This window comes from Microtus ochrogaster, unplaced genomic scaffold (assembly GCF_000317375.1).
Source record: "Microtus ochrogaster isolate Prairie Vole_2 unplaced genomic scaffold, MicOch1.0 UNK125, whole genome shotgun sequence".
Taxonomy (NCBI): domain Eukaryota; kingdom Metazoa; phylum Chordata; class Mammalia; order Rodentia; family Cricetidae; genus Microtus; species Microtus ochrogaster.
The window spans coordinates 123,359-139,627 of NW_004949223.1; the positions used below are offsets into that span (position 1 = coordinate 123,359).

General features: G+C 49.8%; 1 protein-coding gene across 6 annotated transcripts in view; it reads right to left on the minus strand.

Moving 5' to 3' along the window:
• Nucleotides 1–3,634: 3,634 nt before the first annotated feature.
• Nucleotides 3,635–16,269, minus strand: part of Pnpla6 (patatin like phospholipase domain containing 6) — a 29,158-nt gene continuing 16,523 nt past the window's right edge. For 5 of the 6 annotated variants that reach the window (XM_026778307.1, XM_026778306.1, XM_013355405.2 and 2 more), the window contains 16 exons: nucleotides 15,998–16,111; nucleotides 15,745–15,820; nucleotides 13,571–13,711; nucleotides 13,326–13,389; nucleotides 12,637–12,805; nucleotides 12,273–12,455; nucleotides 11,599–11,717; nucleotides 11,221–11,377; nucleotides 10,806–10,922; nucleotides 10,650–10,719; nucleotides 10,088–10,204; nucleotides 6,304–6,605; nucleotides 5,503–5,619; nucleotides 5,227–5,323; nucleotides 5,016–5,125; nucleotides 3,635–3,935 (listed from right to left, as the gene is read on the minus strand). In XM_026778307.1, the coding sequence (XP_026634108.1) occupies nucleotides 3,861–3,935; nucleotides 5,016–5,125; nucleotides 5,227–5,323; nucleotides 5,503–5,619; nucleotides 6,304–6,605; nucleotides 10,088–10,204; nucleotides 10,650–10,719; nucleotides 10,806–10,922; nucleotides 11,221–11,377; nucleotides 11,599–11,717; nucleotides 12,273–12,455; nucleotides 12,637–12,805; nucleotides 13,326–13,389; nucleotides 13,571–13,711; nucleotides 15,745–15,820; nucleotides 15,998–16,111 (2,028 nt within the window). In that variant the 3' untranslated portion in view covers nucleotides 3,635–3,860. Of the gene's footprint in view, nucleotides 3,936–5,015; nucleotides 5,126–5,226; nucleotides 5,324–5,502; nucleotides 5,620–6,303; nucleotides 6,606–10,087; nucleotides 10,205–10,289; nucleotides 10,407–10,649; nucleotides 10,720–10,805; nucleotides 10,923–11,220; nucleotides 11,378–11,598; nucleotides 11,718–12,272; nucleotides 12,456–12,636; nucleotides 12,806–13,325; nucleotides 13,390–13,570; nucleotides 13,712–15,744; nucleotides 15,821–15,997; nucleotides 16,112–16,269 lie in introns of all 6 variants that reach the window. The other variant, XM_026778305.1, reaches the window with a different exon arrangement.

Sequence of the window (16,269 nt, forward strand, 5' to 3'; positions counted from 1 at the left end):
AGGTTGTTGTTTTGTGGGTGAGGGGTGGTTCAACAACACACACGACTCAGAGATCCTACCCTAACTATATCCTGAGAGGCTTGTAGGCAGGGACGGAACAGAGAATCCGCTCAGCAGCATTATTTACAGCAGACAAAAAGTGGAAGTCATCCAAACGTCCAACAGTGGGTGACAGATGAATAAGGTGTGGCCCTGTACTATGATGGAATATCACTCGGCTCTAAAAATGAAGGAAAAGTGAAACACCTTCCATTCCAAACAGACTCAAAACATGAGGACTGGTGAATAAGCCAGACATGAAGAGACCACCCAGGAGGATCCTACGCTCGGAGCTGTCAGACCTACAGACAGGAAATAATACAGTGCTGGGTACTGGGGGTCTGAGAAGGGCAGGGGAAGTTAGGGATTAATGGGAACAGAGATTCAGCTTGGAAAGATGAGGTTTTGGAGATGGACAGTGGAGATGGTTGCACAATTCAAATGTAATAAACGTCGCTAAACTTTGCATTTCAAAAATGGTTAAGAGGCTGGAGGAATGGCTCAGCAGTTTAAAAACACTTGCTGCTTGTGCTGGCTTGTTTTCATCAACCTAGGCACACCTGGAAAAAGGGACTCAACTGAGGAACTGCCTCCGTCACGGGCCTGTGGGAAAGTCTATAGGGCATTCTCTTGGCTGGAATTGATGTGGGAAGGCCTAGTCCAGCCAGGCCTCGCTTAGGCAGGTGGGCCTGGGTGGTATAAAAACAAACTGAGCAAGCCTGAAGAGCAGGCCTGTAAAGCAGTGTTCCTCCAAGGCTTCTGCTTCAGTTCCCATCTCGAGCTCCTGCCCTTGCCTCCCTAGTGACAGATGTGATGTGTGAAAGAAAGCCTTTCTTTCCCAAGCTGCACAGCCATGGTGTTTATCACAGCCACAGAAACCCAGCAAGCACACTGTTCCGCAGCGGACCTGAGTTCAGTTCCCAGCACCCACATGGCTCCGTTTACAACTGCCTGTAACTGCAGCTCAGTGGGAGGATCTGACGCCCTTTGTTGGTCTCTGTGGGCACCTGAACGCTTGTGCACACACTCCCACACAGACATGGGCACATAAGTAAGAATACAAATACATCTCTTTGGAAAAGATTAGGATAGGGGCCAGCAGAACGACTCAGCAAGTGAAGGTGCCTGCAACCAAGCCTGATAGCCTGAGTTCGATGCCCAGGTCCCACAGGTGAAAGGAAAAACTAACTCCTAAAGCACAAATCATGCGCCCTCACCATAATAAATGAAAATGTAATAAATTAAAAAAAATTTTTTTTACTGATTTTATTTAGCTATACGTTTTTCTCCACTCTCCTCTTTCCCTCCCTCTCCCCTTCTATCCTTGTGACCTTCACGCTCCTAATTTATTTAGGAGATCTTGTCTCTTTTTCCTTCCTATGTAGATCCATGTATGTCTCTCTTAGGATCCTCTGTGTTGTCTAGGTTCTCTGGAATTGTGAATTGTAGGCTGGTTTTTCTTTGCTTTATGACTAAACGCCACTTATGAGTTAGTAAATATTATATTTATCTTTCTGGGTCTGGGTTACCTCACTCAATATGATGTTTTCTAGATCCATCATTTGCCCGCAAATTTCAAGATACCATTTTTTTACCACTGTATAGTACTCCATTATGCAAATGTACCACAAAGAATGTAATAAATTTTTTAAAGAAATGATTAAGATGGTTCATTTTTGGGCTGGAGAGATGATGGCTCAGCAGGTTAGGAGCATTGCTGCGTTAGCCTATGACTTGAATCCAAATCCCCAGAAACCATGGAAGTGGGGAATGGGCAATAGAACACTTGTAACCCCAGTGCTATGGAAGGCGGGGACCAGAGAACGGTTGGGGCTTACTGGTCACCAGCCTAGCTCCAGGTTCCAGGACAGACTGTCTCAAGGGAATGAGGGAGTGAGTAATAAAGTAGGGCACCGTATGTCCTCCTCTGGCCTCTGCATTGCACAAGTGCCATGCGCACATACACAGACAGACAGACAGACACACACGCACACTGGTTCATTTGATGCACTGTTTATTTTCCAAGGTCTCTTTCACCAGGCCCTAAAGAAGCTTCTCAGAGTTTCCACTCTCCCACCTGGTCCAGCCTATGCTAAGGTCCCGGGATCTAGGCCCAGGCTATGGCCCCATACAAGTAATATCCAATGATGCACGTGCCATAGCCAAGTCACTATTGGGATTTCAGTGTGAAATGTCCCCCATGCCCGTTTGAATTACTTGATCTCCAGTGGGTGGAGCTGTTTAGCAAGACTGTGGAAGCTTTAGGAGGAAGCGAGCCCCAGGAGTGGACCTTGAGATTTTGTATCTCAATCCTATTTCCTGCCTGCCCCTTTTCTGCTTCTTGTCTGTAGATACAATGTGACCAGTCAGCCACCAGGCTTCCTATACCATGATGGACTATGCTCTCTGAAATGTAAATCGCCCCCCAATCCTCCCTCCCTCCCTCCCTCCCTTCCTCCCTCCCTCCCTCCCTCCCTCTCTCCCTCAGGTGGCTTCTTGTCAGGTATCTCATTACAACAGCAATGGGAACAACAACTAAGAACTCTAAGATCTACAGTCACTTTTCGTTACCTTTTAGAGATTAGGTTGCGGACTCTTCTTGCCCCCAAGTCAGTCTGGTTCAATGGCCTAAGCTGGAACAGTAAGCAAGAATCTGAGACAAATCTCAAGGTCCAGGGGGACGGGTTCATTTTGGGAAATCATTTCTGAGCACACAGTAGGAACAATGCTTAGAAGTCACATTAAAAAAATATTTTTTTTTTCACTGCTGGGGATAGAACTCAGGGCCTTGCATATGCTCATCGAAGGGCAATACCCTCGGACTCTCACTGGGAGCAAGGTGGTTCTAGGCAGGCTCTGTACTGTTCTGTGGACCTACCCTTTTTACTTTTTATGGCAATATAAGGTTTCAGTAAGTTGCCTAGTCTGACTTTGAACTCCCTCTGAAGTCCAGGCTGCTCTTGAACTTGTGACCTCCTGAATCGGCCTACTGAGTATCATGGGATGACAGTCTTCCACCACCAAGCTGGGCTGAGATTTCCAGAAAGCCCTGTCTATGCCCACGTCTTGAGCAGAGGTGGTGATCTATCCTGTAGGGCTCAGTTTGTAGTGTATACTGTTACACAGAGCCCCTGCACACAGTAGGACTAACCATGCATAGGCCATAGGAACTTTTTATTTTTTTTACTTTGTATAAGTGTGTGTATGAGAGGCTGTATGTATGCAAGAGTACAGAAACAGTAGGTCAGAAAAGGCCACCAGATCTCCAGGAGCTGGAGCTACAGCCAGCTGTGAGCCACTTGGGACAGGTGCTAGGAGTCCAACTCAGCTCCTCCGCAAGAGCTGGCCAGTTTGTGCCCCTTCTTTAGTGGCTGTGGGAATTCAATAGGGAAACTAAGGGATACCTGAGTCATTCTGGGAGCATCTACAAGCCAGGCAAGAGGGACTGTCTTGTCTGGCGCCAGCATGCGGTGGACCCACATGCGAGTTGCCACTGCAGGGGGAGAAGTAACAGGCACTTTCAGATCCCACCCTGCATGCTAAACAATGTGGTGAGGAGTCCCTGAAACCCAAATAAAGGCCCCGGCTGCTTCCAAAGGGGTAATAGTTTATTAGGGGTTAGGTACAATAGTTGGTCAAAGTTCATCAGTGCAGTTCTGCTCTCCCTTCCGGGATGGCAAGTCAGTCCAGTGTGTGGGCCTTGGAGCCAAGGGGGAAGGGCCCAGGGAGTGTCACAGTATAGCAGCAGGAATAGGGGTGTGAGCTCTCCCTCAGGCCCACCCTCATCCTGGTCCAGAAACAGGGGTCCCCTGTCAAGGTCCTCAGGCATCTGCTACCGAGCTGGGGGTCTCCTGAGGCAGGAAGCGTCGCTGCCGGAGCATGGACTTCTCCTCTTCCTGTAGAGACAGGCAACACGTGTTATCCAGACAGGGTGAATGCCACCCACTTTGTGGCATCTACATGACAGTCACAAATAAAACTGCCCAACCCTCACCACTCAAAACCAGTTTCATCCTGGGTCTTGCTTGATAAACATCACCTCGGAGACAACTAGTTTGTGCATCATGACACACTGCCTGTCCCAGGGACACTAACACTCTCTGATGGTTAACTTTATTTGTCGACTTGACACAATCTGGAATACCCTGGGAATGGAGAGTCTCAATAAGGAAGTATCTAAACCAAGTTGTCGTGGGAAGAGGTGTCTACTGTAGGTGGCACCATTCCCTAGTCCGGGCTATACAGTGGGGAGAGTGAGCCGAGTGCAAGCATGCATACGCCTATTGCTGTCTTCTGACTGCGGACCTGATGTCATCATAATTTCATCAGCTCTGCCAAGCTCCTCCTCCTTGTCTCCCCTGCAAAGACTGAATGTAACCTTGAATTGTGCGATAAGTAAACACTTTGGAGAGTATTCTGTCATAGCAACAGACCTGAAGCCAATGTGGGTTTAGTCTATCAGTTCCAAGGCATGAGTCTTCAAACTTGTGCTCTCATGCCACCCAACACCACCCTCTGATGTGGGACTCCCCTCTGTATGCTGTGAATACCATTGGTTAATAAAGGAACTGCTTTGGGCCTATAGCAGAGCTATAAGGGAACAGAGCTAGGTGGGGAAAACTAAACAGAATGCTGGGAGGAAGAAGGGCGGAGTCAGAGAGAAGCCATATAGCCTCCTACGGAGACAGACATGCTGAAACTGTACCCGATAAGCCACAGCCACGTGGTGATACACAGATTAATGGAAAAGGGTTAAATTAATATGTAAGAGTTAGCCAATAAGAAGCTAGAGCTAATGGGCCAAGCAGTGATTTAATTAATATAGTTTCTGTGTGATTATTTTGGGGCTAAGGGGCCGGGGACCAACAAGCGACCTCCTTACTACAACCTGCCTCCTTACTACAACCCTCCAAGACTTCCATCAGTACTCTCCAAGCAGTGGCACATGCGACCTGCTGGGGACTGTCCACTCTTACCACCTCTGAGGCGGTGCTAGGGCTGGCACCCTCTGGGGAGCCCCCTTCATCCCTTGAGCAGTCAGGTCCCGCATCTTCCTCATACTCGGTCAAGCAATCCGATTCCTCCCCTGGGGTGGGAAACGCAGGGTACAGGTAAGGAGACATGGACTCTGGGCTGGTATTTCCAGTCACGCATGCTTCCCATCTCCAGGCTCAGCAAAGCCCTCACCATCAGCACAGCCATCAGAGACGTAGCTTGTTGGAGGCTCAATCCGGGACACGATTTCGGCCAAGTCAGTGAAGCCAGAGCTTGGGAAGGCGAGTATCTGTGGGGCAGGGTGGGTGAGGCTTTGGAAGTGGGGGTCTTAAGGGATCAGAGGGGACCCGGAGGTAGTCCCTGAGACTCAGGGATGTACTGGATCATCTGAGGTTTCCAGAATAGAGGGGCTAGGGGTTCTGGAATCTCTGAATAAGATTGGCCTCAGCAAAAGCATCGAAAGCTTACATCTGCACGGCGACTTTCATTAAGGTCTGTAGACCGCCGGTCTGTGAGCATTTTCTCAATGACTTCACCTCGGGTCCAGCCTCCAAACACAGCCTTCCCATACTGGTAACCCACATCCTGTAAGACACAAGGGGGCTGGGACTATATCTGATACCACTCCCTGCCCCTGCATCTACACACAGCTTCCTTCAACATGCCTTAAGTACTTGAGTTCTGGGAGAGCAGACATGTGGATTAAGTCTGTCACGGAGAGACAGGCAGCATGCCTGCCCATAGATTTCCAGTTGGCATCCCTGTCAGACATTATCAGTCAACCTCTTCACAGTCTTTCCCACTCAGCCCCATGCAGCATTTCAAGTATCAACTCACACCAGACGGCAATGTGCAAAATTATTTTCAAGGTCTGCAAATATGGAGTCTATTTGTGAATAGTGTCATGTCCCATGTCCACGGTAGACATTAGTCCATTACGGTACACCCTTCCAGCGATCACAGAAGGGTATCAGACATTTTAACATGGGGCTTCTGGGAGCAACTGCTGATCAATTTCAAGGTGACGTGAGCTAGGACAGGTTTTGCAGGGTCAGTGGTACACAACATACTGCTACATCTCTCTCCAGACCCATGGCAGACATTACTAACAGATCATTGCTTTCATTCTCCACTCTTCCATTAGAAACCACTCCACAGTGCTTCAGGGAATGTAGCTAACATAGAATACACACAGCCATATCCACATTGCATCTACTGCAGACATTCCCGTTCAATCGCCGATCAGCTTCCCACAGCCCACCTACTCACATAGATCTGGTCAAACTTCCCAAAGTCCATGGTCTTGAAGCAGTCGATGGACGGGCGCAGGTACTCGCAATAGGAGCTGGACTTGACAACTTCCAGCTGCCGCACACACGACACGTATGCCAGGCGGGACTGGATCTCAGCCATGTCTGGAACCTTCACCTTGTCTGCCCAGGGGTTTAGCCGTTTCCACAGCAACCACCAGCCAGATAGGCTGTCCCCATAGGTGCTGAGATCTGTCTCATCCTGGCTTCCCACGTCGATGGCAATGACTGTTTTGGCCCCCATGCTGCGGGCGATGTCCGCTGTGGAGCCAAGAGGTCAGCAGCCCAGGGCAGGGATGTCCAACCCAGTCCCACAGATACCACAATATAATACTAGGGTGGGGTGCGGGAGGGTGCATGCAAATGGCATGGTGTCATGAAAATGACATGGACATTTATGCAAATGAAGCCAGGGGGAGAAGATGGTTCGGTGAGTATGGCAGTTATGTCTGTGGCTGTCTATCTGCATGTCTGTGTACTCCAGAGACTGTCTAGTAGGCAATCTCAGCCCAAGGAAATTCCTGACTGTCTATTCAGAGTTTGTTTCTGGGTATGCATGTCATCTGCCCCTCTAGACTGAGTACTTGTTGGAAGCAGTATGTCTGTCTACTGCCTGCATCTCTGGCTAGGACTGTCTGAATGCATGTCAGCAAATGTCCATCTGTGTGTGTGCTGTGTGCAGGCTGGAGGTCAACACTGAGCGTCTTCCTCTTGATACCTTAAAAATAAAAAAGATTAGGCCGGGCACATTAGTGGGGGCACATGTCTTTAATCCCAGCACTTGGAAGGCAGAGATAGGTGGATCTCTGAGTTCAAGGCCAGGCTGGACTACAGAGCGAGTTCCAGGTCAGCCAGGGCTGTTACACAGAGAAACCCTGTCTCAAAAAAACCAAACAAACAAAAAGTTAAAAAAGATTTATGTGTGTATGTGTGCACCTGTGTGTGTTTATGTGTATTTGTGTACAGTGCCCCCAGAGGCCAGAGGAGGCATGGAAGTCCCTGGAGATGGACTTACATACAGTTGGGAGGATGTGGGTGCTGGGAACAGAATTCAGGTCCTCTGCAGGAGCAGTGCACACCAACTGCCAAGCCATCTATCCAGACCTGTACCTTCTTTCTTGAGTCAAGGTCTCCCACTGATCCTAGAACTCACTCATTTCACTAGATTGGCCAGCAAGCAATCCCTAGGAAAGCCTCCTGTCTGCTTCCACCCCACAATGCTGGGGTTATGGATGTCCACCACTGCATCCATCTTTTTTGTATCTATACTGGGACGAAGCTCACGTAATTATGTTTGTATTATCAACAATCATTTTTCTAGCCCATATGTGTCTGCACATCTAAATGTGCTTGTCTCCTGTAGGTCTGTTAACACATGCTCCACGCCAAGGGGTTGTGGTCGTATTTATGTGTCTAGCACACTTACAGCACTGGCCATTGTTAACACGTGCTCCACGTGAGGGTTGTGCCAGTGTTTATGTGTCTAGCACAATTACAGCACAGAACTATGAGAAAATGATTTCAGTCCTGCCATGAGTTTTACCCTTGTACTACAACAGAAACTGCAGAGAAGAGGTAGATCAAGGGGCATGGCTCTTCCAATAAAAGCTTATTTTAAGCCAGGCTCCTACCTATAACCCTAGCACTTAGAAAGTGGATGTAGGAAGACTATAAGTTCAAGATCATCCTCAGTTATGCGGTAAGTTGAAGGCCAGTTTAGGTTTAACAACAACAACAAGCAGGCCCAATAAACTGGCTCAGTAGGTAGGGACATTTATTAAACCATGATGAGCAGAGTCCAATTCCCAGGACCCACCTGATGGAATGAGAAAACTAACTTCTATAAGTTTGTCTTCTGACCACCACATGTGCTGTGGTATGTGTGTGCATGTTCACACACAAATAAATAATATGTAGTTATAAAAAAAATTCTTTATTTATAAAGCCAAGTGTGGGCCCAGAAGCAATTTGTGTGCTGTAGCTGGCCAACTCCTGGTCTATGAGACTGGAATGTACATTTTGAGAGTGATTTTTTTTATTTCATTCATTCATTCTTTTTTGTTTATGTTTTTCAAGACAGGATTTCTCTGTATAGCCATGGCTGTCCTGGGAACTCACTCTGTAGACCAGGCTGCCTTCGAACTCAGAGATCTACTCAGCCTTCCGAGTGCTGGGATTGAAAGGGTGTACAACCACCACCCGACCAGAGATGCACACTCACTCACTTCCCATCTGCCCCTGTGAAGTCAGTGGGCATGCTGGGAGGTAGCCTGCCTAGTACCGTGTCTGCACAGCACAAAGGAAGCCCTGGGTTCCATCCCTAGCACCATGTAACTTGGGCATGGTAAAGCACATTTGGCATTCCAGCAGCCCAGAGGTGGAGGCAGGAAGATCACAAGTTCAAGATCATCCTTGACTTCCTATCAAGTTTGAGGCCTGTCTAAAAAAAGAAAAAAATTAAGTTGGTGGATATGAAAAATTCTTGCTTGGTCACATAGACACCTAACTCTATCTGCATGTCTATACACACATATTCCATAGAGTGTGCAAGACAGGTGTGAATGAATATACGGGTCAGTGTGGATAAATTACATCTCAAGCGTATGTTTATTCATATATGTGCATGTGTTCTACCTATGTCAGCACCTGAGAGAGCAGGCGTGTGGGGGGAGCTGGTGTGCATAGGTAGAAGTGCATCCTATACATATTTGCACGTGGAACTGTGCACCAGTCCTTGTTCCTCAGGGGCACACCTCTCTGTGTCCACTGTAATACCTGAGGATGGAGAGGCACTTCATCTGTCTATCTGTTTACACACAGGCTTGTCTGGAACTTGCTTTGTAGGTGAAAATGGCCTCTGATTCCTGATGCTCCTGAGTCCTGGAAAGACGGGTGTCCAGCGTCACGCCTGGTTTGTGTAAGCAGGGGGTAGAATGTAGAGCTCTCCTCACACTGGGCAAGTTCTCTACCAACCGAGCTATAGCCCACCTTTAACAATGTGTGCATATGCTGAGTGTGGGTCTCACGTAGCCCAGGTTGGCCTCAAATTCACTATATAGCTAAGGATAGCCTTGAATTTCTTTTTTCTTTCTTTTTTTGTTTTATTTTGTTTGTTTGTTTTTCCAGACAGGGTTTTTCTGTGTGGCCCTGGTTTTCCTGGAACCTGCTTTGTAGATTAGGCTGGCCTCAAACTCAGAGATTCACCTGCCTCTGCCTTCTTAGTGTGTCATTGTTGCTAGGTGGGCTTGAACTTCTTCTTCTTCTTCTTTTTTTTAAAGATTTATTTATTCATTATGTATACAGTGTTCTGTAGGTCAGAAGAGGGCACCAGATCTTACTACAGATGGTTGTGAGCCACCATGTGGTTGCTGGGAATTGAACTCAGGACCTCTGGAACAGCAGGCAGTGTTTTTAACTGCTGAGCCATCTCTCCAGCCCTGGGCTTGAACTTCTATCATCCTGCCTCAGCCTTCCAAGTGCTGGGATCACAGGTGTGTTCTAACATGCCTGATGTGTGTACTTTTTAAATGTTCATGTTCCTGCCTGCATACACTCACCTATCTGTTTGTATGTATGAGTATACGCATGCATGTGTGTCAGTCTGCATCTCTGTGCAGGCTGTGTGTCCTCCTGAGCTTGTCCATCCACAGGTTTCAGCCCCTTCAAGCCTGCATGTGCAGGAGTCAGCGTGGGCATGTGCCTGGTGACAAACACCCATGCAGAGTGAGTGGGCAGCCACTTGCCTGGCAGGTTGTTGATGTAGCCACCGTCCATGAGCAGGTGCCCATCCTTCGGGTCGCACAGCGGGGGCAGGTAGCCTGAGAGCGTCATGCTGGCACGCACATACCGCCACAGGGAGCCTGCCCGGTGGGATACACAGACACAGACACGCACAGACACGCTCAGACACACTTGGAGGCCCGGCCAGCCCATGGGCTCGCTGACCTGGAACGTTGTTAACGTAACACCCGTCCACCAGCAGGTGACCGTCCTTGGGGTCGCACAGCGGGGGCAGGTAGGGACAGTAGGAGGCACTGGCCCGGACGTAACGCCACACGCAGCCTGTGGGGGATGGCGGGAAGGGGTGAGGTGCCCGACAAATCTCCCAGCTCCCCACCCCTGGAAATGGACATACCTGGGGCCTTTGGGACATTAGTGGGTGATGGTTAGTGGTCGTGGACAGACCCAGGTGGACGGTCACTTGTGTTAACAACGTCTCAGATGCTCAGCTGCCCCTCCCCTACAGCCCACCCACCCACAGCTGGCCAGCATGGTTGTAACAGGGCCAGGCAGGATGGCACCCACCATCTTTGTGGACACGCATGGCTGAAGCAGTGATGTCTGTGGTCACATTGAAGTAAGGCAGCCACAGGTCCTAGGAAGGGGCAAAAACTGAGGTAGAAGTGGGTAGAAAACCCATGGGAAGAGACACGCAGGGCCAGGTGTGGGGGATGCACATACCTCAATCTGCTTATCCTGGAAAACACGGTGGATACTTCGATTAAAGGCCGAGCCAGTAAACATGGAAGTCACAGGATATGTGAGGTCCAATACGGGCTCCAGTACAGAAGTCATGCTCTATGGATCAAATGGTCAGAATGACTTGCTTAGAATCACAGAGACATTACTGCTCCAGGAACAGTCAGGTACACACAGGGATTATGGCTCTAGGTAGAGTATGGGATTAGAGTCATTGGCTAAGAAGTCACGGAAGGGTCATCCGAGGTCCCAGTGATGTTTCTGAAAGGATCTAGCCAGACTCTCCAGAGCACGGAAACCTGCCCACACTACCAGATCAGGCTATGACATCCATCATCACAGGTCTCCCTGCCCTTGGGGTACCGAAACCCCATATCCTTATACCCATAAAACACACCTTGGCCCATTCCCGGGCTCGTTGTTTAGTACGGCTGGCACTGCGTTCCTCCGCATACAGGGCTCCGATGAATGAGCCGATAGATGTGCCACCCACAAGGTCGACTGGTACCCCTGCCTCCTCTAATGCCTTCAGCACCCCAATATGTGAGCAGCCTCTGCAGAATGGAGGGAACCCAGTGACAAACTGGGGATCTGCTAGGACCTGTCCCAAGGAATTCTGCTCCCACTTCCCATCCTGGTAAAGAAAACTATGACCAGCTACCAGGCTATGGGGTCTCTCCCAGGTAATAAGCTCCACACACTGGGAATCCTGGCCCTGCCCCTTAGGATTCCCCAGTAAGGAAGCTGTGTTTTTGAACAGGACCCTGTCCCTTACCTGGCTCCGCCCCCACCCAGCACCAGGGCAATCGTGTTTCCTGTTAGCACCCGTGCTAAGCGGGAGAAGTCGCTGTGGCGGTCTGCACGCCTGGAGAAAACCTTCTCATACAGCTCGTGCTGGGATCCAAGAGAGAATAAAGATGCATTAGACTTGAGTAACAGTGACCAGGTCTAGGGGATCACTCAGGCACATGCTGATCTTTGCTATCTATCCCCCCTTGGTCCAGACTCTGTCTTAGCTCCCTAAGTCCTGCTTCTAGACAGAGGAGGGTGTGCCTCCTAGGGCCCTCTCAAGGCCCTGCCCACGCCCTTACCCTGCCAGAGCCCTGGTCAGTTATGAAGCACGCTGTACCCCTTCAACCTTAGTCAGATGAGACCTGGCCCCAAACTTCACCCATAAGCAGAAGAGGGCATGACATCAAGCTAGCCCACAGGTGAAGGGCTGTGTCCCCAAACCTCAACCCGAAGCAGCAGAGGGCATACCATTGAGGGCCCTTTTCCAAGCCATGCCTAAACCCCAACCCCAGATAGAGAGCAGTTACCCTCAAGTTCTAGCCCTGCTGGAAAGGGAAGTAGCCCCCAAACTATACCTGCAAGAAGAAGGTGTACTTCCTAAGGCTCTTATTCACACCACTCCCAAGCCCCACCCCTTTTTCAGGTTCCAGCCCTCACCAGTTTAGCTGGGCTTCGGCGTGAGAAGAGGCGGCGAGGGCAGCGCAGGTGCAGGTGCCCTGAGCACCAGCTGCGCATGTTGAGCCACTCCACTGTGCGCGTGGGACCTGGGCCTTCCTCCCGGTGCAGCAAAACCAACTGCTTCAAGGCACGCACGGCAGTGTTCTCCAGCATCTGCTCCAGCTGTGGAAGACAGAGACAAGTGGAGGTCGTGGATTCCTTCTCTACCCTCGCTTGTAAACTCAGTTCCCTCACAGAACAACACTGTGAGAGTGTACATGGACTTATACAGGCCCAGAAGGGAAAGGGACGGGATCCGGAGGGAAGGATGGGGGGTGCGTATTACTATACATAGATGCCAGACCTGACCAACGGTGGGTTCCTGGTCACCCAGGCCCACAATGAGGATGCAGTCGGCCTGGCGCAGACAACGCACAGTCCAGGGAGTCAGTGATGTGTCAGTTTGGTAGAGCACAATGCGGTGGGCATCTTCCTGCTGGGCCAGCCACCCTGACAGCCGGAATTCCTGAATGCTGGGATGAGATGAGTGAGTGTCAGCTAGGAGCTGGCCTGGGGACCCACAGCCTCTCCCAATAAACAGATAGTGTAATCCTACTGCTGGGAAGAGTTAGACAATCCAAGGTCCCGGCAATTAAAATTCATGCCAAAATGAGGATGGATGGTGTCAAAATCGGGACTCAGATGTTGCAAGGGCATCCGTATGTTTATTTTCACATATTTGTTTTGCATTACTTTGCTATGTGACATCATCTATAAAAATGCCAAGAACCATGTAATCAAGTTACAAATAATAATAATAAGCCACTCATAATTAAGTATGCTTTGAGCCCCACTATAGCTATGAGGGCTGCATATGGCCCCGGGGTCTCTGGTTGGACACCCCTGCTACAAAGAGGATTTGCCCACATCGTCTCCCTACTGATGCCACAGATGGGACACCTCGTTCATAAGCCCAGCATTCCAACCCAATCAGGAAGGATCTCCAATATATGCCTTCCACCCTTCCAGCCTCACTCCCCAGACCCCACACACCTATCCAGTGCTGAAGCCCCCAGGCGTGCCCGAATGATGTCGCTGTTAAGGAGGAGCGTGGGACCTAGTGGTAGTTGAGGAATGGAAATCAGGAACCCAGTTCAACATTTGGGAGGCCTCTCCTAGAACAGATACTTGTCACCCATCGCTGTGGCTCAGGATCTTCTTCCATCCCTCTTACCACCCACTCACCAACCAGGGTACATCACTGACGGGTGCATATACTGGACAGACTTCCCACTCACCAATAGCCTGCAAAGCATGCTGCAGTTCCAGAGTAAAGGCCATCATGGGCACCTCAGCACACACGGGGAGGATGGCTACAGTGGACAGATTGCTGGCTGGGTTGGTCAGTTCTGAGTGTTGTGGAACACTGAGCCCAGAGCCTGTTGAAACACCAATAGCAGACTGGCTGAGCAACTCTGTTTGAAGCAGTACACGTCTTCTTCCCCCATTCTATCCCTACTTCCTTATCTGCCTTCTCCATCTCCTTTCCCACCCCCCAGCTCCTCTACTTCCTCTTCATCCTCCACCCTCTCTTCTACCCCTCCTACCTTATCTCCCTTCTCCATCTCCTCCCCTACCTCCCCTCCACCTCCTCTACTTCCTCCTCTATCTGCTCTTAGTCCCCTGCCTATGGCCCTCACTGCTCTCAGCTATGATAACGTCACACTGAGGCCATGGCTGTGTTACCCAACATACGATTCTATCCTTGGGTGTTCCTTGTTAAGACGTGGCCAGCACCCTTCACTTTTGACCTTAATCTCAGCGAGACCCATTATGCTGTTCTGTTGTAGCTGTTATTTTTTTTCTGAGACATGGTCTCATACAGCTGAGAATGACCCAGAAATCTGGCCTCCTGCATCCAACCCTCAAGAGCTGGGATAACAGACAGGTGCTACTATACCCAGTTACCCATTATGCAATGTTAGAACCATTCAGACTCATTCCACTCTGACTTGGGCTACTGTGTCCCAACATCAAGCTAGACAAGAATCTACTTCTGACTCATCAGTCACTTCCCAGCTTCTCAGCTAACAGCCTAGTTGCAGATGTCACTCTCAGCTCTTGCCCAGGCCCCACTTCATAAGTCACCTCCTGGTTGGTTCTTCTCTCCCATAGGTCAGACTTAATGAGCTCAAATACTTTCCAAGGCCCCTGACCCCATCTTCCCCTCTCAAGTTACTCCTTGCAGTGGTTTAAAAGCACCAACCCTGGCCTGGGGCTACTGGTCAGTTGGAGTGTTTGGCTTAGCATGAGCAACACTGGAGTTCCAGCCACATCACATAAACCAGGTGTGGGAGCCTATGTCTGTTATCTAAGCACCCAGGAGGTAGAGGCAAGAGCATCATAAATTCAAGGTCATCCTTGTCTATATAGTGAGTTCAAGCCCAGTCTGGGCAACATGAGACCCTGTCTCAAAACAGAACAAACAAAACAAACAAGAACCCCAAACCACCAAACCTTGTGTGAACCTACCTCTTTCTCACATCTAGCTCTAGGTCAACTGTCAAGGTTCAGCCCATAGACCTCAGAAATCCTCTGTCCACCCCTCTTTCTCTCTCGCTTTTTGCCTGCAGCCCTGTTAATTGCCTTGCCTAGTTTCCTTCTCTGTACTTACCACCTCCTGTCACTGGGATCTTTATGTGTTTTTTAAATTATGCCTTTTGTACCTACACAACCTTGACCTTTATTTCCTGAATGTCAATGTTCATGTGGGGGGAAGGTCAGCAAAAACGTAGACCCTCAGGCCCATTCAGTGGCATGGCTTAAACAGACTGCTCTGTGATCTATTCTAGCTCACAGAAACCACACTCCAGTATATAAAACCACACTTCCTAGCAGGTCAGTTTAACTTCAAAAGCCACTTACCAACGTGCCCTAGTGCCATGTGCCACAAGCTCTCTTGTTTATTATATTCTGATTCTTTCCTAAGATGCTCAGACTGCAATCTGTTGGGACCAGGAATCAAGCTCCCTGCTGAAGACTCCACCCCTCGGACCTAAGAGATGGCTAGCAGGTTGCCTCAGAGTCTGACTGCCTGAGGTGATCCCCGGACCCATACGGTGGAAGGTAGAAAGCTGATTCCTCACCCTCACACATGTTCGGGGACACACACACACACACACACACACACACACACACACACGATAAATAAGTGTAATAAAAGTGTTGCCCTTATTCAAAAAAGAGCCTGCCCACTAGCACACTTTAGACCATTCAACAAGCTGCCTGGAAACAAGGGCTATATATAGACACGCGTGTGATAAGGGCAGCCCCCACTGGGACAACTACCGGTCTCAATCCTGCCTCCAGCAAGATTTACAGACAAATGTGGTTTCCTATCACGCTGTTTGATAGAGGGCTCGGGGCACAGCAGCCTAAATCCTCCACTATGCCCCGAGGCTGGCAAACTCACCTGGAAAGGGTCCTTGCAACTGCTGCAGATTGCCTAGAATTTTCTGGCTCAGCAGATGAATAAGGCGGGTCACAACCTGACGCAGGGGGTTGGGGGAGGGTGAGAATTGTGTTCAGTGAGACAGAAGGGCCCCCACCTTTGCCTCCGTCGCCTGGGAGGCTAGAAATCCTGTTACTTGGTCTGCACCCTGATTAGGGCAGCCTGGCACAGGGAGGCTCCGCTCCCTGTCCTCCACCTCCCCAACTAGATGTACCTGTGGGTACCGACGTTTGATGTGGCCCAAGGTGCCCTCTGGGAGTTTGGCCAGCTCCGTGTCTCGCACGGCGTGCACAGTGGTGGCCCGTGGCTGCCGGGTCAGAGCCTCCACCTGGGATACAAAATAAGAATTCAAGCCGGGTGACGGTGGGCACGCCATTAATCCCAGCACTCGGGAGGCAGAGGCAGGCGGATCTCTGTGAGTTCGAGACCAGCTTGGTCTACAGAGCTAGTTCCAGGACAGGCTCCAAAGGTACAGAGAAACCCTGT